This window comes from Vitis vinifera, chromosome 9 (genome assembly GCF_030704535.1).
Source record: "Vitis vinifera cultivar Pinot Noir 40024 chromosome 9, ASM3070453v1".
Lineage (NCBI taxonomy): Eukaryota > Viridiplantae > Streptophyta > Magnoliopsida > Vitales > Vitaceae > Vitis > Vitis vinifera.
Genome location: NC_081813.1, coordinates 1,377,371 through 1,400,975, shown reverse-complemented (window position 1 = coordinate 1,400,975; position 23,605 = coordinate 1,377,371). Strand labels below are relative to the sequence as shown.

At 35.2% G+C, this 23,605-nt stretch overlaps 1 protein-coding gene across 14 annotated transcripts; it reads right to left on the bottom strand.

The window, feature by feature from the left end:
- Positions 1 to 108: 108 nt before the first annotated feature.
- LOC100265239 (polyadenylate-binding protein-interacting protein 4) lies at positions 109 to 22,137 on the bottom strand. Of its 14 annotated transcripts, none has more exons than XM_059739429.1 (16): positions 21,802 to 22,112; positions 21,448 to 21,473; positions 17,692 to 17,900; positions 17,464 to 17,604; positions 17,184 to 17,320; positions 16,248 to 16,438; positions 14,329 to 14,506; positions 14,002 to 14,232; positions 12,253 to 12,350; positions 12,035 to 12,107; positions 11,870 to 11,903; positions 2,642 to 2,967; positions 2,291 to 2,434; positions 1,433 to 1,531; positions 1,281 to 1,343; positions 109 to 757 (listed from the first exon to the last, which is right to left on the bottom strand). In XM_059739429.1, exons 3-16 carry the CDS (start codon positions 17,819 to 17,821, stop codon positions 728 to 730), a joined length of 1,875 nt encoding a protein of 624 aa, XP_059595412.1. In that variant the 5' UTR covers positions 17,822 to 17,900; positions 21,448 to 21,473; positions 21,802 to 22,112; the 3' UTR covers positions 109 to 727. The 14 variants fall into 14 exon arrangements, with proteins under 14 accessions (XP_059595412.1, XP_059595413.1, XP_010654476.1 ...); XM_059739430.1 differs by having other exon boundaries at positions 17,692 to 17,858; XM_010656174.3 differs by having other exon boundaries at positions 17,464 to 17,625; positions 21,802 to 22,111.
- Positions 22,138 to 23,605: the final 1,468 nt, after the last annotated feature.

The window sequence follows — 23,605 nt, the reverse complement described above, 5'->3', positions numbered from 1 at the left end:
TGTTTGAGGAATAATGGCCTTGGTGTTTCTGACAGTCTAATTGTCTGGAAAAATAAGGCCAAAACCCTAACATGGGCAATTCACAAATGAAAAATAATGGAGACATGATTCACACAGAAAATAATACTACTTTGCATTAAAGAAAAAAGAGTATTGAAACAACCTAACAAGACCAGCACCGTTGAGGAAGTCATGCCTCTCATTAGGGGGGGGGGGGGGGGCGAAACAAGAACCTAAAATTTTCATGGCCTCTGTAAATCCAGTATAAGCTTAAGAGATACAACATAGGCCATCCCCTATGGCTGCTCTGCTATGGACTATTGAGGTAATAGGCACAACCTGGTCAGAGCAGAGAGTTTAATTTCCCCTCAACCCTTTTTTGTATTTGGTGGGGCATAGGAGGTCAAATGATGAGTAATCAATCAGAGAATGTCTAACTAATTTTGGTCCCTGAGTTAATCTCAGATTTACCTTTATCGAAATGAAAACAGTTAAATGAAAGGTACATGTTCAAGAAAACTGAGAAATCCCAAGTCATGGTATGGGCGAAAAGTTTACAGGGTCATGAAATTAAATCCCAGAATCAACTTTTCCTGATGATAGGTCGGGACCCTACTGGATCGTCATGGACTGCTGGGTTTTGTTTTCTGGGAAAATTGCTCCAAGCAGCCACTGAGAAGCTTATTCCTTGCAAGCATCACTGCTGAGAATATGATCAATCAACCAACTAAAAATCTCTTCCTTTGTATGGCATTTCCTGTCAAGAAAATGAACTCAATTTGCATCAGTTGCTTATAATTGGTGCTGGAGTTGCAGGACAAAAGGAAACAATGAAACAGAAATCTGTTCCCAATCCATGGATTTACAAAATATAGTCAGGTGTATAGCCTAAGAACATGAGAATTGTACCTGTTAACATTTATGTGAAAAAAAACAACTTTTCTAACACTTCATTTGGATACTGATTTCAGTAAGAAGAGGAGAAAAAAAAAAAGGGGACCCCACTAACACTTGGTAGGGTATAAATGCATCTCCTCACTGTTTATCTTCAACCATTTTAATGAAGGCAAGAGGATGTGAAAAAGTACCAGCTGGTATTTTGACAAATGGAAATTTATGTGTCACTTTTTAAAGAAAGCGACCAATTCCTTGGGGATTATTAAGACATAAAAAGCAACTTCCATGCATCTCAATGGAAAGTACGATTATCCACAGCAACATATATTAAGTTTTGAACAACTAATCCAATATAAAATTATTAGATATGACAATTTTCTTACAGGGGGATAGCCTGGCATGTACAAGACCTGCCTCGGGTGTCCAAAAAACATCTGCTGGCCATACTGCAATATGATGAATGTGATTAGTTAATATCTACAAGAGAATTTCTTGGGTCTCTCCAGTAGGATGTTTTAAAGCAACAATTACTTACTTGAGGTCCATTTGGATGGAAATATGTTTGTGGTGATTGAATTGGTGCAGCCTGTGGATTGAATATGACAGGCTGGTGTCCAGAAAATGAGTGTCCAATCTATGAACATCATGAAATTCAGCAATGGATTAAGATTCAAACAAACCACACCCACCAATAAAGAAAATATTAACAATATCATACAGCATAATATAAGTAAAAATCAAGATGAGAACATGTTATCACCCATTGGAGGAATTATATAAAAGTGACCATTTCTTTTCTTAAAAATGATTCAAATACTTTTATGCTTTTCATTAAATGCCACTCTACAAAAAAGGCAGATTTCTTCATAGAACGGCTATTGAGGGTATCACCTTCCACTCCAGTGACAATTATTGTAGACCATGTTCTTACTTTCACATACCTAGATCCATCATGGAGTTCCAGGGGAAAAAGGAAAAAGAAAAATTAAGTTGCATGATAAGCAACACTCTCCATTAACAGGTGACCCTAGGACAAAATTTAGAACACAATAAGAGACATTCTCTACAAACTTCATTTCCAACAGATAGAACCAAAAAGGAAGAGAGATAGTTTCACAGAAATAGCATCAATGTGAAAAGAGATGATAATACCATCCATCAGACATTGCCATTATAAGTAAATCAAGATGACAAATTAGCAAGTTTCACCTACAGGTTTGACATTGACAAAATGACAATCAAACAAGCAAATAGTTAAACGACGAAAGGTGCAGCATTGTTTTAACTTTCAAAATGTCCCATCAAAAACCTTAGATAGCACTTAGATTTGAAGTTCAAGCTGAGGAAAGCTAAGTAAGGAACAAAACATATTGGTTTGTCTTGCTGCACTTACCCCAACCCCCACAGGCACATGCATATGTGGGATGGCAGGAACATTAGTTGGAAAATAGAATGAACCATCTGACACTGGGGATGGCGGCCTTACAGGTGTTTGAGATGGGATGAAACTCTTTGCATTGGGATTGAGTTTGAATTCCTGATAGCAATGTTAAAAACCAAAAAAACAATGGAAATGAGATTAGCAAAAAAGTATATTATAAGAGTAAATGATAGGTGCTTGTATAGATATTTATAAGAGTGATATGTATATTTTTTTGGTCAAATAACAAAAAAATGCACTTTAAGTTCAGTACATCTAAACTAAAAAAAAAAGAAGCACAACAAAAGATAAAATCTATCCCACCTTAGCATGGGGATTCAGTGTTGACTTTTCTGAAGATAATGAACCCACTGATGAGCTTGGTGACAAACCGGGACCAATTGAAGCTGGGGTAGCACCTACACAATCTGAAGCAGATGACGTTGAGCTACTAGGTCGTCCACGAGAGTTTACAGATTGTGTTTCTCCCATGGTTCTGGCAGATACAGGACCCTCTGAGACTTCAGCAGGGGAACCCATATTCTCCTGACTTTTTGATGAACCATGAGATGGAGCATATGCGGTGGCATTAGGGGATAGTCCCCCTTTATCAGATCCATCTTTCTTTGCATCCAGTAATGATTGTAAATCTGCATCAAAAATTCCCCCATAGATAATAAAGTAAGTTCAAATTTTCAAGACTAACAATCATCTAAATATTAAATATTGATTATGGAAAAGTTCCACATGCAAATTTAACTAGCATCAATTCATATTTCCAGACAATAACCAGTACCAATTTGCACCAAAGAAAACAAAGTAACTATCCTACTTGAAAGTAAATTAGAATTCAATTAAGAACTGGTCTTGAAGTAAGCTTTCCACCCTTCATCAGTTAGCACTTTAAGAATGTTTTCTTTTTTATCAGAAACAAAAAAATTTACTAAATGAAAATAATCCAAGATGCTTCTTCTTCCTTTGTCACATTGGGCATGTGTGCTTGGTTGAAGTGGTTCAGAAACCAACAAAAATGTAAAACCTACCATGTGTTCTTCCCATTTATTCCTCTTCTCCCCCCCCTCCTCCTCCTTTCATCTCTCTTTTTAATCTCTTCCCTCTCCTCCATCAACTTTTCATTTTCCTTGAATGATCTAAAATTATCCCAAAAAAAATACTTAATCTTCATCAAATAAAGGTCCTTAATCCATCCAAATCCTATCTAGGAATTTTATAACATTTGGTATAAGATTCTCAAAGTGCTCCAAGAAACTTCTTTAGTATTTTGAGATCTCCTAGCTTTGAACTAGACTTCTGTTGAGGAATGCTAATTGAGGAAAACAAGTTTTATTGTAAAGTTGTAAAACAAAAACATCAAAAGACAATTTCTTTTTGGGTTTAATACACTTTGCCCCCTCAACCTATCCCGTGTCTTGCACATTGCCCCTTTAGGTTTAAAATCGAATACATTGCACCCCATGCTTCTTAAATTGTAGCACTCTGCCTTGATCGTTGAACGGTGTTAGTTTTAGTGGATGGAAAATGTCACATGTTGTGCACATAACTGACGAATGAAGGGTGAATCTAGAAAATCTTAGCCCCAAAAAAGCCCCAAACAGCTCTCAAGTTCCGTCTTCGTTCAAAGCCCTACCCATTGAAACCCTAAAAGCCCTAAATACCCAATGCATACATCAAAGGGCTGAGAGTTCGATTGGAATGGATTTTAACAGTAAATTTCGTTTTTCTTCCAATGTTTTGCTTGAATTTTTTCTTTTTTAATGGCTAGGAAAATATCAGCAAAGAGAATAACTGATAAAATTTTGAGTGTTTAGGGTTAGGGTTTTGGTTTGATAACTAATTAAATTTGGGAAAAATAAATTTGAGGTGTTTAAAGTTACAGTATCCTTTTCATAGTTGAGAAATTTCATGAAAGGGAATAAATTTAGGTGTTTAGGGTTTCCTTTTCATAGCTAAGAATTTTCCTTTTCAAAGGTGTCTCTTCACAATAGCCAAGATTTCATAAGACGGGCCTCCTTACCACAATAGCAATGAACAGAGGATCCTCCATTACTCTTGCAACTGCATTTCTTCACAAAGCTCTACTTCCCGGATTATAGGGCTTTGAATTTCTTGGGGCTTTTAAGGCTTCAATGGGTTAGGGCTTTGAATGAAGAATGAAGACGAAGCTCCCTGTTTCAGGCTTTTTTGGGGCTGAAATTTTCCAGATTACCCTTCATTCATCAGTCACGTGCACAACACGTAACATTTCCATCCACTAAAACTAACACCGTTCAATAATCAAGGCAAAGTGCTGTAATTTAAGAAGCATGGGATGCAATGTGTTCGATTTTAAACCTAAAGGAGCAATGCGCAAAACACGGGATAGGTTGATGGGGTAAAGTGTATTAAACCCTTTCTTTTTACTAACATTAATTACTTAGTTTGACCTAAGCCTATGCACCTCATTTTTTGGTACAATTTGTCTTGGTCTTTCATATTGAAAACTTCTCTATGTTGCAACTCAATACTTCTGTAACTTGGTCCTTTGTTTGAGAGTCCACCCTAAATGCATCCAATGTCTAATTGAGCAAAATAAGGTTTTGTTGCTAATTTTTAGGCCAAAAACATCAAAAGGTAGTTTTATTTAACCAAATATTAACTATTTGACTTGTCCTAAGACTGTGCACCACACCTTCATATTGAAAACTTGCTCTCTGCTGCAACTTGGTTCTTTGTTCTTGAGAGTCCATGTTACATCACTTTAACTCTGAATATTAAGACTAGCCCATTACACAACCATCCAACCCCATTCCCAATCATCAAAATAATAATAATAACAATAATAAGAATAAGAACAAGCTAATTTCTTTCAACTAATATCAATTATTCTGTGACAATGTTAGGCCATGGGGTGGGGCAATAAAAGGCCATGGGCTGAGACAACACTAGGCTGTGAGCTGAGAAAATGCAGGGTGTTGAGCCAACACAAGATGTTGGGCAAACTGAGCATTATAAGGTTGGCAACAGATGTAGGCTAGACATGCTTCTTGGGCTCAAGACAAGAAGGCTGTTTGCCATGCACATGCAAGCAAGGATGCAAATGCCAGAAAAAATCATAGAATTTTGGGCCAATTTTTGGCACCAACCAAAGGAAACATGGGAATTTTCTCTGATTTTATCAATATATTTTACCAATTTTTCAAATATTAGTGATATTGAATCTAGGCCGTTCACTTCAAGAATTTATTGCGATATTTCTCCAACATTATCATGATATTTTGCCCATTTTTGGTAATATCGAAAATGGCAATTTATCGTGATATTTATCCAATTTTATCACAATATTTCGCTCGTTTTTTGGTAATATAAAAAATTAGCACTAAAAAATTAGCACTTCCTATGAGGAAATTATGATAAGTACCATCATACCAAAGTGTTATTTATAACACATCACTTATTAAACATATATTATTGTTTTTGTCCCTGTGGTCAGTTTCCAAGACAAAAAAATTCAACCACCTCCTACAACAAAAATAATAAATAAATTTTAATTATGTTAATATACATATTCAAATTTCATCAAATTACATATTGCAAATATAAAAATCACTATAATAATATCCTCAAGATGTTCTCATTTATGTTTTAAATTCAAGTATGAACTTGTAAACATGATTACAAATATTTTTTTTAAAACTACTACATAAAAAAGGGCAAAAAACAATCGCGCACTTCCAATTTTTTTAACATTTTAAAGTACTTTTGAACATCATAGATCATCTTGTCAGTATTAAATGTAATTTAATGTGTTGCAAAACATTAAAATTTAATGAAATAAAATTTCTATTTAGACATTAATATTCAATATGCATATTTTATAATAAAATTAGTAATATTGGTCAATAATAAAATATGCATATTGAATATTAATGTTTAAATAAACTTTTATTTCATTAAATTTTAAATTTGATATATCCATACTTACAATCAACACTATGCAAATTTCATGTCATGGTACCAATATTTTATCAACGGAGGCATTCAGTTGCCTTTTAAAAAGGGCAATGGATGGAGGTTTTTTATCAAGCTGTAAAGTGAAAGGAAGGAGCGGAGAAGGGGTTCAGATTTTTCATTTGTTGTTTGCGTATTACACCCTGATATTTTGCCAAGCCTCTCAAGATAAGATAACCTACCTTTGCTGCTTGCTTATGTGGTTTAAGGCCATTTTGGGATGGAGAATAAACTTGGATAAAAGTGAATTAATTACTGTAGGAAGGGTGGAAAATATTGATGACCTTGCGTATGAGTTTGGATGCAAGGTGGGTAGTCTTTCGTCCACTTACTTGGGCCTCCCTTTGGTGCATTGTTTAAATTAGTGGAAGCTTGGGATGGTGTGAAAGAGAGGTTTCACAGAAGGTTGACCATGTGGAAGAGACAACACATTTCCAAAAGGAGGGAAAACTACCCTAATTCGAAGCACTTTGCCTTAGCTGCTCCCAAAGAGGCTTAGGTAAAAGATGTAAAGACCGATTCAGCAAGTGGGGAAAGGGGAGGGAGTTGGAACCCTCGTTTCACTAGGCCCTTCAATGATTGGGAGTTGGATGAGGGAGGAAACTGGTTGGGGCGCTTGTGTGGAAAGAGAGTGTTTTTGGATGAGGAGGATAGGGTAAGGCGGTTGGAGTCGAAAGATGGCAACTTCTTGGTAAAGTCCCTTTACAAAGCTTTAGAGTCAGACTCATCAATTTATATCCCAATGAATATAATATGGAACTCGTGTGCAGCCAAAAGTTAGTTTCTTTGCTTGGGAAGCTTCATGAGGAAAAGTTCTAACTTTGGACCAAATTCAAAAGAGGGGATGGGTTTTAGCAAATAGATGTTTTTTGTGCCAAGCGCATGAGAAGTTTATTATTCTCCATTACGAAAAGACAAGGGATGTGTGGGAGTTGTTCTTCACATTGTTTGGAGTGTATTGGGTGTTTCCTTCCTCGGAAATGGAAACCCTCTTGGGATGGAATGGGGTTTGGGTGGGCAAAAAGCGTAAGACAGTTTGGAAAGTGGGCCCTTTATGCTTGTTTTGACCAGTTTGGAAAGCATGGAATAGAATTGCCTTTGAAGGTGTGTTGTCCATGTAAAGGCTGAAAGCTTCTTTTGTTTATTTACTTTGGTTGGAGACCAAATTGTTTATAAAAGATGATCCTTCAATGTTAATAGATTTCATTGATTGGGTGGGTTCCCATTAAGAGAGGGGTTGTTTTTTGTACATTTTGTTTGAACATTTTTTTATTTCAGCTGTAAGGGGGTGAGTGTCCTTATCTATGTACATCTTGGTCTGTTATTTTAGCAGCTCTTCTTAATACAATACTTTTACTAATCAAAAAAACATTTGTCTTTGTTATGCATGCCAAGATCAATTAGATTGAGGCTAGAACAGATTCAAAGGGACTTTATTTGGGGAGGTAGGGCTCTAGAGAGAACACCACATCTAGTAAGATGGGCAATTGTTTGCTTAGACAAGAAGAAAGGGGGTTTTGGTTTCAAGTGTCTTTCAACTCTCAATAAGGTTCTCTTTTGTAAATGGAATTAAAGATTTGTTAATGAAAGAGGGACCCTTTGGAATCAAGCTAATAAAGGAAAGTATGAGGAAGAAAGAGGGGGTGGTTTTCTCGGGAAGTGAGAGAAGTGTATGGTGTTGAGTTGTAAAAAGCAATAAAGAAGGATTGAGATCTTGTGAGTAGTAGGATCTCTTTCTTAGTGGATAATGAGTGTGTGTCCTTCCCGCCTTTGTTTGCTTTAGCAAACTCAGAAGAGTCGTGAGAGGAGGATATTTGGGACTCCTCAGTTGAAGTGGGGAGGGAGGGATGAAATTCATGCTTCACTAGACCTTTCAATGATTGGGAGGTGGATGTTGTGGAGAGCTTTTTTATGTGGTTGCATGAGAAGAGAGTGTGTGGGGATCTAGAAGACATGGTACTTTGGACTAAATCAGAGAGTGGCAAGTTTTCTATTAGATCTCTATACAACCCCTTAGAGTCAAGCAACTCCGTTTATTTCCCTTCAAAATGCATTTGGAACTCATGAATGCTGCCTAAGGTTAGCTTTTTTGCTTAGGAGGCAACATGGGGTAAAACCTTAACCTTGGATCTAGTTCAAAAAAGAGGGTGGGCCCTAACAAATAGATATTATATGTGCCATGAGAATGAAGAGACCATAGATCACCTACCTATTCACCGTGTTAAAACAATTTATGGGAATTGCTCTTTATTATGTTCAGGGTGCCTTAGGTGCTTCCTTCGTTGGTCAAACAAACTCTACTAGGTTAGCATGGTTCTTTTGTGGGCAAAAAGCGTAAGAAAATTTGCAAAGTAGCTCTCTTACACATCTTTTGGATAGCGTGAAAGGCAAGGAATAGAATGGCATTCGATGATGACATGCTTTTGATCTAGAGACAAAAAGGTTCTTTTGCTTACTCCCCTTGGTCAGAGTTAAAGTTGTGCATAGATAATTATCCTCTAACTTTAGCTAGTTTTGTTAATTGGTTGGGCTCTTGTTAAGGTTGTTTTAGCCTTTTCCATTTGATTGTTCTTTTTCCTTTTTATGTTCTTTTGGTTACAGGTATTGTATATCTTGAGTTGCTCTTATGGCGCCTCTTCTTAACATATTTTGTTCTTTGTCTATAAATAAATAAATAACCTATATTTTTTTTATAAGCACGTATAAAAAAATATAAATGAAAAAATAAAGATGATATAAAAGGATAGGGCTAAGGCATTCAAAGGGTGCGAATAGAAACAAACAAAGAAAGAAAGCATTCAAAGGACACAACACTTATCCACATCCACTTGGCTTCTAACAAATCGACAAAATTGACCATAGACAGTATTTCCTTCTTTATGATGCCTAACATATTCCATAAACATATGAATAAAAAATGATTTAAGTTATTGATCTGAGATTTCCACATCTTCAAAAGCTCTCTGATTTCTTTCACACCAAATAGTCCATAAAAGAAACAATGGGCCAGCCAACCAAGCTCTCTTGCACCTTTTCATACATGAAACCCATTAAGACCTTTTCCTATGTGAAACCCATTCCAACTTAGCAACATCAATCTATTTGAAGAATGCATCCCCTACTGCAACCTGAATAACAAAAAACCAACCACCACAAAATTCTAGTTGTAACACGATGAAAATGCATGTGAACGATGAATTCCTCCTTCCCTTTACATACCAAAGACACCCCTCTGCTTTTCAAACGGCTGAATGTCAAGATCCTTTCCCATTTTTAAAAATAACAAATAGCCAACTCTTAACAACCCATGATTTCCAAATAACCACATACAGGAAATCCTTTAAGCACTCTGGCAGCTCCTTCAAACCAGCCAAGGCATTCTATACTTAATATCATGTCTTACCAAATGCTTTTGAATTGTTCACAAGAAGGCCTCCACTACCTCTAACTCCCAATCATGGAACTATCTCAAGAAACAGGGACTCCAATGACCCGTCCCTCCATCTTGCTCCCACATATCTACTACCCACAACTCCTTTAAGCTGGCTATGGCAAATAAGGTGGGGAAAGAATCCATTAGCAAAGCATTGCCACACCACTTGTCCAATGAAAATTAAATTCTCCACCCATTCCCAACATTGAAACAAACTATTCTTTTAAAGACCTCCCACCTTTTTTTGATAGCCTTCCAAAAACCAACACCATAACCTTTCCTAGGCACCCCGAATTCCAACCTGCCCCTTCCTCCACAAACTTCACAACAATCACTCACTTCCACAATGAGTCCCTTTTCGAGGCAAATCTCTAACCCCACTTGCTCAATAACACAGTGTTGAGAACAAAGAGATTCTTAATGCCCAAACCTTCTTTTTTCTTATCCACACACACTTTGGACCGAATGACTAGGGAGGTTATACCTCTAAAACTCCACCACCCCACAGTCTCATTGGATCTCCTCAAGCCTTAAACTTACCCTTCTAGGAATCCCCAATAAATGACAAGCAATAGATAGGCAAGCTAGCTTGTATTGTTATGAGAGTGAATCTCCCCCATTTCGACAAGTATTATCTTTTCCACAAGACTAATCATTTTTTAAATCTCTCCCACACATCCCACCTAGCCATAAATTTGGATTTTATTTTATTTTATTTTATTTTATTTTTTGATAAGTACATAGCTATAGATTTGAAATGGGCTCCCAAAGGAGGACCTAAATAAGTAGAAGTAAGAAACCCCACCCAAAAAGCCAATTCTCTTGCAAGTCTTACAAATTGTCAATCCCCCTCCTTGTTGGAATGAGCTCGATCTTCTCCATATTCACTTTCAACCCAAAAATCACCTCAAACCACATGAGAGTCCAATTCAAATACATCAATTGTTCTTCATTAGCCTCGTAAAAACTGATAGTATTATCAAAATATATTAGCTAAGTCACCTCAACTCTACCTCGACCCTCCTTACCACCACAAAACCAGAGATGAAACTCCCTTCCCTTGTCTCCACTAGCAATCAAATGAAAGCCTTCATCACTAAGACAAATAAATATGGGGAGAGGAGGTCCCTTTGTCTCAGATCCCCGATGCTTTCGAAGAAATCAATGAGGGTCCCATTTACTAAAACCAAAAACGAGGCAAAAGACATACACCACTTCATCCAACTTGCCCACTTCCGCCAAAAACCCATTTTCTCCATGACTTCAAAAAGGAAGCTCCAATTAACATGATCATAAGCTTTTTCTATGGCAAGTTTACAAATGAATCCAAGCGTGGCACTCTTTATCCTTTAATCAATGGTGCCTCATCTGCATGGGTCGTGTCTAAAATTAGCCTCTCTTCTAGAAAAGCATGCTGAAAATCATATACTACCTTACCAACAACCCTCTTAAGCCTATCAACCAGCAACTTTGGCTAGAAGCTTATATAACCTGCCTACTAAACTAACTCCAACCACTGACTCCTTTGAATTCAAATGGGCTGTTAGAATTCAAATGGGCAGGTACATGTGTGGGGGTCACTAGTCATATACATATATAAGTCTATGAAATTGAGGGGATTTTCTCTGTGTAGCTAAGTATTGAAACACTCACCAATTTTATAATCTTGTATGATGAGTGACTATACAGGTTAGGAGTTTTCTCTCTCATAATCATTGTGTGTTCTAATCTTCCATTGTTGCCTATGTGAACTTGATTGAGGCTAGCTAGGCCAAGACTTAGCACCACATATTCACGAGAGAGAGAGAGAGAGAGCGAGTTTTGTGAATAACAGCAACAACAACAATACCAATAACAGTTGTAGTAATAACACTAATAATGATAAGAATAACAAGAACAGGGATGATGATGATGAGGATAATAACAATAATAATAATAATAAGGGGCAAAACACCTCATAAGCAAGGCTTGGTACCAGCACCAAGACAGTGAGGTAGTATACTTAGGATGTCTAATGTGAAACATTTTTAGGTCTTCAACCTAATGTCTCCATCAGGTAACTATACTTTTCATCAATTGATATGCAGGCATTGGCAGAAAAGTTCACTTACCTTCCGATTTTGAGGTTTGAGCTTCCTCAGCTAACTGCATAAGTATGGACAGAAACAAACAATAAGGGTATCAGGAACTACTCAAAAACAACCAAACTGGAAGCAATCACACAAGGCACATGTGACATTGTAAGTGGAATATATAGCAGTCAAATTTTAACTCACTGTTTGCTTCTCTACAAACTCCTTAGCATGATTATTTCCTACCTGCTGTTCGCTGAACTGGTTTTCTTGAACCCTACAAATTTCAGATGAGTTTTAGGAAATAAAGAAAATAATTTGTTACCATCTTTCAGAAATCCCTTCTCATGGCAATACAAGCAGTTTATTTTACCCCTAGGGGAAGAGAAAAATCAATATATATAAGCAAAAATATAAGAAACCTGCTTTGGCTGTCCAAAGCCAAATGTCTAGCATGATCATGAGAGCCAGAGTGGTATAAGTCCAAGCCGGTACCAGACTGAGATGATTGTGCTTCATCCTGCATGTCAATAAAAGGAAAATAAAAACCAAAAGAAACAGATACAAAAAGAGTATTACGCAGTAATTACACGCTAAGAATGCACAACAGATGGGTCATCTACGCCAATATCTTCTCTTTGGTTGTAGTAGCCACAACAAAAAAAAAAAAATTACCAACAACTACCTTAGTAGAGTTAGATAGGAACCTAATTTGCAAAATTTTGTATTAATTCCTAACGAAATTTTATTAGAATGTACAATACCAGGATGATAGTGGTCCTCCTCCATCAAAGAGCCACAAACTTGACCAAGAAGATGACAATCTTAACTACAGAAGCCAAGGGCATCTCAAATACTGAAGCCCCATTCTGTATAGATGTAGCTTCTAATAAAGTACTTTTTTAAAAGATCTATATGTACAGAAGTTACCAGAAAAGAGATTTTTGAGTCTTTGGCTACCCCATTTTTAGAACAACTTACCAGCTGAGGAAATGCGAAATTTTGTCATTTCATAAAATTTATAAATATCATTTTATAGAATTTATAAGCTAATAGATGTCCATTGAAATGAACTTTTTTTAAAAAGAAATTCTAACTTCTTGAAGCTCTTTGGAAAATGTTCAGTATTATACCTTCTGCATCCTTTGAAGTCCTAATGTTTTTAACTCAAAGGGTGATTTAAATATAACCAAACACACAGTGAAACAGCCTTTTTCCAATCAAAATGCTCCTTTTAACCTTCCAAAAGGTGCCCTAAACATAGCCTAACTATCTGAGAGAAGAAAAAAGACACATTATCCTGAGGTATCATAAACAAAAGAGATCAAGGGCCCCAAAAAACTAGAAGCAGACACATGATTGATCCTAAGATTCCATAATCAAAGAGCACGAGGACCCAAAGAACCAGAAGTAGACACTATTACTGATCCCAAGGTTCCCAAACAAGGACAAATAGAGATTTAAGGAACTAAATAAACAGGTAGATCGAACAGTAAGAGAACTATCATGATCAACATGAATTTAAAGAACAAAAACAGAAATCAAGTAGCAAAAAAGACCTATGAACTGATGACAACACCAAAAAAATGGATCTATAGTGACATTAAACTAACTAAAGTTCAGAAATAGTTCAAAGGCATTGAAGTGGCACAGATGATAGCATTATAAATGATGAAGGTAGAGAAGTCCAACCAAGCGCAATAGAGTTCAACTGTTGCTAACAAACTTCTTCACAAGCTGAGCAAAATGCAGCACATGTCCAGTTTCACAACAAAAGACAACAAACATGGTAAAAAGTCCCAAACACTTCAAATTAATGCCAAAATGAAGAAAGGTATGATGAAAGAAAATTTCCAAATAAAAAATAAAATAAAATAAAATAAAAGGAGGTAGGCCTGTTAATCAGATCCTGTTGAACCAGGCCGAGCCTAACTCAAGTAGAAGCAAAAATTGAAATCTTTAGTTCAGACTCAGCTTATACCAATTTCACCTCACATCAATTGGGCCTAGCCTATCCTATCAAATAAGCTTTGGAAAAGTTAGCATAGGTGATAGGACCACAGCTCTACATGACAAAACTGAACTGAGTAGAATCTGACCAGAACAAGAACCTACCACTAACCAAGATAACTGAAATTCCATATGAAGAAACTAAATGTTTAAGGAACTACCACAGATGAAGAGCTTGATGATACTTGAGCCACATCACTGCTTTTCCCAGTGGTCAAATCAGCGAAGTGCCTGCCAATAGCCAAACCAGAGGAACCTCCAAAGGTTTCATCATTGTGCGAATCCAACATTCCATCCTCATTGTCTTCACTAATATCAACCCGCCTAAGAACTGATGAAAATCTTGCCTCCTCATCAATGTCAAAATTTGCATGAAGGTGAAGGCCTCTTTCCTGACATATAGATCAACATGAGAGATGTAAAAAATTTGGAGAGATCAATAAAAAGGATTTAAGAGATGGTAGAAACTGATATCAAGGTAATCTCACCTCTGCTAAGTGAAGATCATGGGTTTCTTCTCCCTCAATTTCTCTTGCTAATCTTAAAGCTTCCTTCTCCAACTCTCTCGTTTGAGGACCTCTGTCAAGTTTCGTTGTGTAAATCTCCTCATCAAAGGTGCTGTTTACTCCAAACAATTTTTTATTTATTTCAAACTGATCCCAGCCCCTAATAAAAGAAAAACAATACAAAAGTTAATAACAGTATCAGATTCTATATACAAAACAGACAGCTCGAGACCACGAGGTTGCAATTAAATGACCTGGATGTTTAAAAATTATAGAATATCGATATTGAGTACAACTCAACTATTTCACATTCCAACTATTTGGGACAGCAATATGCAGCCTCTTTGGCCATTCCACTCTATATAGGACTATTTTTTTCAATAAATCAAACACCAACAGATATTTTCTTGATGCACAACCCATGTTCCTTTTTTCCCCTTTTTTATTTCACTGGTCTTTTTAGTGCACACACCTCGAACCGCATCACTCCTTTTAACAACAAGCTAGTGCAGAAGTGAAGACATTACATTTTTCTGACAGGTAAATTTCTTTTTTTTTTTTTTTTTTTTTATAAGTGACAGGTAAATTTCTATATTTAAGATCCTATCAAAGGAATGGAGCTGTTCAAACTGCATATCCAGTCGTCCAAATATTGATAAGTCTGCTAGTTGTCTCTTCTACTTTGACACTAATTTCAGAAGAAAACTTCATGAAAGATGCCAAAAACTTCAACACCTCTGAGTTTAAGAAACCAACAAGCCCCAAGTTCATCAATTCTCAAGACATAAAACCAGCTTTGAAACTGTTCTCATGAATTGATCCTTGTACCAGACAACCCAAATGCCAAATCCATGTCTTCCTCAACATTCTTTCAACCCAAATTCTAATAATTTGAACCCATTCCAATATTACATATGCCTCGCTTCTCAATACTTCAAACCTTGACCCATTGCCATTGACCCTATTAGAAGAATTCTCAGCATTCAAAGTATTAGTATTACAGCCTACCAAATCACTTCCTCTATGTCACCCCAACTATACATTTCCAAGAATCCCACTAAAAAATAAATCTCACAATCCCATCCAACAAATCCCAATAATCAACTATGAAATCCCTTTCTTCATCACCTTCCTTTCACTCACCAATCCCCAATGCCCCCAAACCAGCCAAAAGGAATCATTTCTTTCCACTCATAGAACACACCTGCCCCGCAACCCTGCCTCCAGCCCGTTCTCAGCTTTAACAGCCTATTAAATCACTTCCTCTATAATTTTTCATTCCAACTGTACCAGTCCTTAAAACCCAGTAATCAACTCTGAAATTCCCTTTCTTCATCACCTTCATTTCATTCACCAATCCCCAATGCCCCCAAACCAGCTGAAAAGAATCATTCTTCTCTACTTCTTGACCCCCACAAAAAACCAAAAATGAAAAATCACAAATGCCACAGAACCCATGTTCCATTACCAACAATTCACCTCAAACAAAAATCCAAAATGCCACAAAACCCTTATTCTTTTCCAACAATGTACTAACATATTTCATACGACATAGACACAAGAAAAGATAAAGAAACTCATAAACAAAGCACATTTATGTGTTCCCATGATATTATTTAAAGGGGGGAATGCTAAACGGTTTTGAATAGACCAACTAACATTGATAAAATCACAGAAAACATAGATCTAGAACAAGGCAACAGTTGAAAGTTGAAAACTGTTTTTTTATAGGTAGTTGAAAGTTGAAAACATCAAACATAGTCTGATAATTGAAACTATAAGCAAAGTTGAGATGTGTTTGTAATCGTAGTCAAGTATACAGTCACTAATCTACTACAACATTTATCAAGATATCTGGAGAAACCAACCCCACAAGGGAAAAAAAAGGTTGCGGTAACAACCTTTTCCAAGGACCATCAAATGTTTTTTCTAATTCAGGACATTGAGGAATATCTTCATCAGGGACCCAACGTTCAAGCTCTCTTTCCATCTCAATATGGCGAGATTGAGAAATGATGGAGTCTAGCATAATGTCCTGTAGTTTATCCTGTTGGAGTTCATTTGAGAACCCATCCCTGGTTACAGACACATCCTGGCACAATTGAATAACTCAATTAGATCGCAACAATCAAGGAATTAGGAGAATGATAGTAGCCACTTCATCCAACAAATACAAGATATAAATTTATTTACCACTTCAACCAAAACTATCTACATCACAGACTACTGGCAAGTTCTTGGATAAAATATTTATGTTCTTAAACGTTTGAAACTTACTTGAATCAACTATATTTCATGTCCCTTTTTCTGATTCTCGTGAAGGTGAAAAGAAGGGTAGAAAAACATCAAAGAGATTTCTTGTGGGCGAGTCACTTTGAAGAGAAAAGTGCAACTCGCAAGTTGAAGAGCAGCGTGCAAAGATAAGAGAAATAGTGATTAGGCCCTTCTTTGTTTGTTTTAGTGTATGTGGCAAGAAAGAAATACAAGAACCTTTGATTGTGTGGAGCTCAACAACCTTCAGCTAAAAGAATCCCTTATTAGCTCTCTTATGGATTGGTCTAGAATATTGTTGGGAAGGGATTGTGCTTCCCAATTAGACTTTATTGATGATCTAAATTGTGGATAGCAGCTTTAGTTTGTTTTTGTAGTCGGTGCTGCTTATTTTTTGTCTAGGTTATTGGTTACTCCTCTTGTGTCTCCATGTGTACATAGAGTCCACTCCTTTGTTTTTGGTTGGCACTTTTAATATATCTTTTGTTTGCCTATAAAAAGAAGGGAAAAAACCTTATTTGATTCAGAGTATACCAGAATGAAGAAATGTATAAATATAGCACAACCTTTGCTATAACTTGAACAAGTTCTTTAGCAGGTATAATTAAAATCTTTGAAGGAGCCTTGCTGACAGAATCTGAAATAGCCTTCTGTCCACGGACAGGACCATCCTTTGTCAAACGAGCCATTTTCAAAACAATACCTGCAAGTTATGAGCAAAGTGAATGCTAAAACCTTTATGAGCAAATGGCTGAAAACAGAATTGCTTGGATTTTGAAAGAAGGTCAAGGGAACCAATACAAAATTATGATGCAAGGGACAATTGTGTAATCTCTTGAACCATACCGAAATCCTTGTCAGCGTTTGTTGCATGAAATATTCCAGAAATTATAGATCCATTTTTGACCTGGACTTCCACGGGAAGTCCAATAAAACATGTTGTTAAATATACCAGTCGATCACGTGACGAGCTTTCATATCCTCCACCTTTAGTGCCAGTAAAAACACCTGTAACAATGACTGTTACAAGGAAAAAAAACCAACACAATACAAAGAATAAGGTCAGATTTTCACCTGCATTTGGTAACCTGCTGGGGTTTGATTTTCCAGACTGCAACTTGTTATCTTGCCTACTCCCCATTTCTCTTCGACGGCCAAATCCGTTAGCAAAAGGTCTGGGCTGTGCAACTTGTTGCAGATTCATCCTCAGAAGATATCTCTAGTAAAAATAAAGCTTCGAACTGATTTTGTCATCCAACAGCAAGACATAAGATAGTATCATTCTGAAAGCACACAAAGGTTGTTTTCTTAAAAAAAGAAAAGAAGGTAACATGAGTATAATCAAACCGGAAGCATGCTGTTATCATGTCAGACAAAATGATAAAAAAATATTCCCAAACTGATCAAAGACAGCAAAAATGGAATAAATACACAATTTTTTAGGTTTCAAAATACTAACAAAGGAGAAGAGAGGAAAATCCAACTGAAACAAAAACCAAAACAAAAGCATGGGAAATACGGAAGAAAGCAGAGCTGAGACATCCTACATCATCAGACACTCACCATGAATCAGAGAGAAGGATGTAACCACCCAACCAAAAGATCTAAAAGTTCATGCATTAATAGTTTCTTAGTGAACCTAATAAAAATTGAAAAACCCCTAGACAAGGAAAAAAAACCAATTACAAGAGGGAAGGAAAAAAAAACCTTCTCTTCTTTTACACCCCAAAAGAAAAAGTAAAATCATCCATACACTATGCAGCCTTTTAAAAAGTTGCAGCAACATTGCATTACAACCTCCACATAACAGTGGCTGTCTGTAAGTTCAGCCCCATTCCATTTCACAGACCAATATAACATACCAGGAATATTCACATCATAGAAGCACTGCAGCGAAGCAATTACAATACTGTAACAGATCCAAGCAACTACTGGTCCATAACTGCCCACTACTGCTGCTACGATAGTTGTTAACTCGTAAAATGTATTTTATTTTTCTGTATCATTTTTTGTTTTTTTTGACAGGCTTATTTTTCTGTATCATATATCGTAAGCTTTTTTAAATGGTGAAAAATAAATAGAAAAAATATGTATACAAGTGTATATCTATTGAAAGTATGAAGTATAGAGTATAAATAACCGATTAAACTACATCATATCATAAGAAAACATTGAATGTTAGAGCTTTGACAAGGTTCAAATTAATAAAATATAACTTTAATATATAGATTCATTATATAATCCACAAAAATAAACTTCTTCAATTCTTAGCCATGATTTTTAGTTCTAAATTCTAACTAAGCATATGCACTTATTGTGTTATATATATACATGCTTTTATGTGTCATCTTCAAAGTTCTAGTTTTTCAAGTTCGTCATCATTCCTTTTCCACCAAAAAAGAAATTAAAAAAAAAAAAAGGTAAAATATTAAGTAAATTTGTATTTACAAATCACCATCATTTTCATTGTCAACATTCAAACTTGATTTCTAACACAACATTTGACAACAAGAATATAATTTTTCATATAAGATTATTTTACCTATTCTTCCTTTTTATGATCAATTTTTAATCTTTTAGTATATTTTAAACGATTAATATAATAAATTCTTTTAACAAAAAAAAAATCAATTTGGTTTTTTTCAAATTATAGAAAGTAGTGAAATATATATGTATCGTTGTATCGTAACATAACATATCATATTGTGTGTTGTATATATATCATAAGATATGGATTGAAATACGTATTGATTTTCATAAAAAACATGTCTTCCTTTTTATGATCAATTTTTAATCTTTTAGTATATTTTAAATGATTAATATAATAAATTCTTTTAACAAAAAAAAAAATCAATTTGGGTTTTTTTAAAATTATAGAAAGTAGTTAAATATGTATGTATTGTCGTATCGTAACATAACATATCGTATTGTGTATTGTATATATATCATAAAATATGGATTGAGATACGTATTGATTTCCATAAAAAAACATGTATCATATCATGCATAGTAAGTTTTAACAATTACGACTGCCACATCTCCTATTAAGCAGCAAACCACTAGAATATGGGGATTCAGACCCTCCTGTTGACTTCATCTAGTTTTTCATGCTATCCAATCCCATTTAGTGCATTTCCAGCCTAGATCAGCATATCTTGGGTTGGGAAAGGCTCTTTCTTATTAATAGAAAAAGGAGGAAAAAACCATGGAGTTTCAAATAGAAGAATAAAAATTATTTAAGTCTCAGACAATGCCTACATTGAGAACAGGTTTTCCTTCATATCTTTTCCTTGCTTTTTATATCTATGGGCTTAAATTCTTTATTTCTAACCTAGCTCTGCACTCCTTTTTATATCTTTTCCTTCCTTCATATATTTTTCCTTCCTTTCTTGTTTGGAATCTTTATTCTAACCAGTTTTTCATATAAGTTAAATAACTCATGTCTATTTATTTAGTTAACTGTCTAACATAAATTCAATCTTCATTGACATTCATAATGAGGTGAATTCATGAAAGAGTTCCTAATATTCCTATCAAAAAAAAAATGAAAGAATTCCTAATATTCATATCACTCTCTAACCATGTATTTGCAACACTGCAACATGATGAATACGTTCTCAATTTCATTAAATTCCTAGTCAAATAAATGATGAAAAGTTTTTAGCATCCCTATTCCCTGCTTCTGAGGAGAGGAGATAGTTACAGGATTTTTAGTTTTTTCTTTCTTTTTTTGATAGGTAAGTAAGAATTGCATAAGAAGAGATGGCTACAGGAATGCAGAGATCTTTGATAACTACTGACTTGTGATTCTATATCTGTTACTTGGCTAAACCAAGAGGCCATCCAGACAAGAGAACTACATTTTTCTTATAGGCAAACAAGAAATGCATTAGAAGAGCCAAAAAGAGTGCACCAAAGTATACAGAACATATACAACAGCCACCAAGAGATAGCCAAAAAGAGGGAAGGAAAATGAAAAACTACTCCTTCCCATGGTGAGAAGCCATCCAGACAAGAGAATTACACCATAACTAGTAATCTGAGGCCTTTGTAAGAGCAGCTTCCCTTTGTGAAAGGAGCCTATTTCCACATTCTATCATGAATTGATAACTTGTAAGCATCACAGTGCATCATGACTTTTGTGACCTATGTATAGAATGATTTTTCATTCTAAAGACTATTATAGAATAATTATCAAGCATACAAAGGGCAGGCACCTGTCAAGAATCTCTATTTCATAATAAATGATCCCATAAACCAAGGCAGAACAAGTGTGAAAGACCAATGTCATGTGATCATCTTTTCTAGCATAGGCAACCAAAATAGTGGCTAATTACCTGAAGAAATATTTGTGCCAAGATGATCCCCACATTTGAAAAAACAAATTCTAATTACTGAAAATTGTAAATATAACATCAGTCTGACATAATTACACTTGTACTTTTTTCAAAAAGTGATTGACTGTGAGATGGGGATAAAAAAAAATTCATGGAGGATGTTTTCATCCATAAAAAGGCGGTATTTCATGCTTCTAAAAGATAAAGATTATTCTTCCAAATACATCATTGTTTTATCCCTTTCAATCAAATAGCCCTTGTCCAAGCCAATAGTAAGATGTTGACACACCAGCAAAGCTCTAAATGATGTTAGAAGTTCTAAATTCGACTAAAGTTCATCTTTCTTCTACAGTGGATTCTGAATAAATAACAATTACATAATAAACCTAAACAAACAAAAACAATAATATTTCAAAAAGTTTTCACATCATTTACAGGTGTACTTCAACATATCAAAGCAAAAATAAGCTTAAAAAATTCCAAAAAACCTTACCTTCTCCTATGAAGCTGTGACAGACCCTACATTCAATAGAACATGCATGAAATTGTTTTCAGCCAAGCGAGCTTAATTCGTGAAAATAATGGCATGCAGACAAACCCCTTTACCCGTTTGGTCAATGAGAAAACGCAAGAAAACAAAAGAAATCATAATTCTGAAAACCTTAGGCTAAAACCTCCCCTCACTGCTTGGCTCCATCGACAATTTCAATCAAACTAACCCTCAAAATTCTCCTTCCCTCTACTCCCCTTTCCTTAGTCTTCTCATCAACCAAACAGAGAATCGGCGATTAACAACCAACGAAATTAAACCCTAAAACAAGAAGACCAAACCAAAAATGATCCTTACCGAGCACCCTCTGTATCAACCAATAATTAATTGAACCTCCTCCGGGCACGAACACAGAAAGAAAAAAATTAAGGGATCGGACTCAGTGAGTTAGGGTTTTCGAGTTAGGGCTTTTTGAGGATTCGGAGACGATCAGATGCCCGAATCACAAGGATCCAATGCCACACCCGAAACGAAGATAATCAGCGAAAATCGAAGAGAGAAAAAGAGAAAGAGGGATGTGATCGATAGAAAGGTTTCGAAAGTGTTTTCAGAGAATCGAAAAAAAAAAATTCGCGTTTTCTATTATAGGGGGCGGTGTTTGTGTGAAGAGAAACAAGGAGGGACTTGTCCTGTGTGCTGCGGTGTATGGTAAAAACCATGGGCCGAGCTTGATTGGTCGTTGATCTGGGGTTGATCATTACGTCTATTTTGTTTTTTTTTTTTTTCCATTTTTCTTTTTCTTTTTCTTTTTTCTATTTTTGGTAGTTGATGTTTGCAACGAGGCTTTGTGAGTAGCATTAGGAAATTGGGAAAATCTAGGATTGCAACAAAAAATCTAGGGTTTCATGGGACCCTACTCTTAATTATGGAATTTGACAAATTTTTGTTTAATTCAAATTATTAAATTAATAATTATGAACTAATTGAGTTTGTTTAAATGTTAATCAATTAAAGGGTGACCACTTAGATAAATTGGAATATAATTTGTGTCGGTGATCCACTAACATGTTTAGAGATTTTTCATAGGCATTTGTTAGAATTTGAAAAAAAAAATGTATTTAGTATTTATGGTATGGTGGTGTTTGTGGGCAAAGAAAGAGGGTGCCTACTATGCATTTTCACCTATGGTTTGAGCTAATATGATATTACTCGAAAACATATCAAATATCCTATAACAATCAATTAGGTTAACCTATTGTAATGACATTTGTTTTAGTCTAAAGAGTCTCCGTAACTTTAAACTGACACGCTCACCATTGTTTGAGCTAATATGACATTACTTTGAAGCATTTCAAATGTCGTATAATAATCAATCGAATTAATTTATTGTAGTAATATATTCGTAATCATATAAATATTATTCATTATGGGTCCAAATGGCGATCATGACTTTACAACGTGTCAAAAAAATTTCCTCATGTCATATGTGCTTAAATCACTGCACTAAAGTCATCGATTAGTTATGATATTATTTTTAATGACTCGCTCCTAATCATGTAAAAATATTATATAGTTTATGTCCAAATAACTCTCACTACTTTAAAACATGTTTACATAATTAAAAAAATCTCATACATATAAATTTTATTAAATTTAAAATGGAATGATATATTGATAATTGGTAAACTCCAATGGATTCTGGAAAGTTACGTATATTCCACTTCAATGCATCGCAGATAAAGTAAAAAAATCAACTAGTCAACTCTTGTGACTTTTATTTTGAACTTGCAAATTAGGTTGACCAAACAGCCTTCACTTTGCTACCTAGAACCTCGACCTATTAAAGTCAAGGTTTAATGAGTTCGGATTGAAGTTTACTAAGGTTGGATGGATTTACAATTAAGAAATATTAGATTCTTTTTCGAATAGACCCAAAAAGAAAAAAAAGAGGTTGGAATTATTGTTAAATTTAATTTAATTTATCTAACTTGATAATATATATTTTTAAAACCTCAATATCAAGTCACAAATGGTCTCTTTGGTAACTGTGATATAAAATAATTTTATGAAATAATTTTTTATAACAATTTTTGAAAATTGTTCTCTAGTTTTTGTAGGACAAAAATCCGTTTGAAAATCTAAAGCGTACTTATCTTGTTTT

Excerpts from the sequence above, each read along its gene's own strand:
- LOC100265239 (XM_010656173.3), bottom strand. The coding sequence starts at position 17,821 with ATGAATCTGCAACAAGTTGCACAGCCCAGACCTTTTGCTAACGGATTT. Across the intron at positions 14,233-14,328 it reads ATGATCTTCACTTAGCAGAG|GAAAGAGGCCTTCACCTTCA; the intron begins GTGAGATTACCT and ends TCTATATGTCAG. Across the intron at positions 2,435-2,641 it reads CACTGAATCCCCATGCTAAG|GAATTCAAACTCAATCCCAA; the intron begins GTGGGATAGATT and ends CATTGCTATCAG.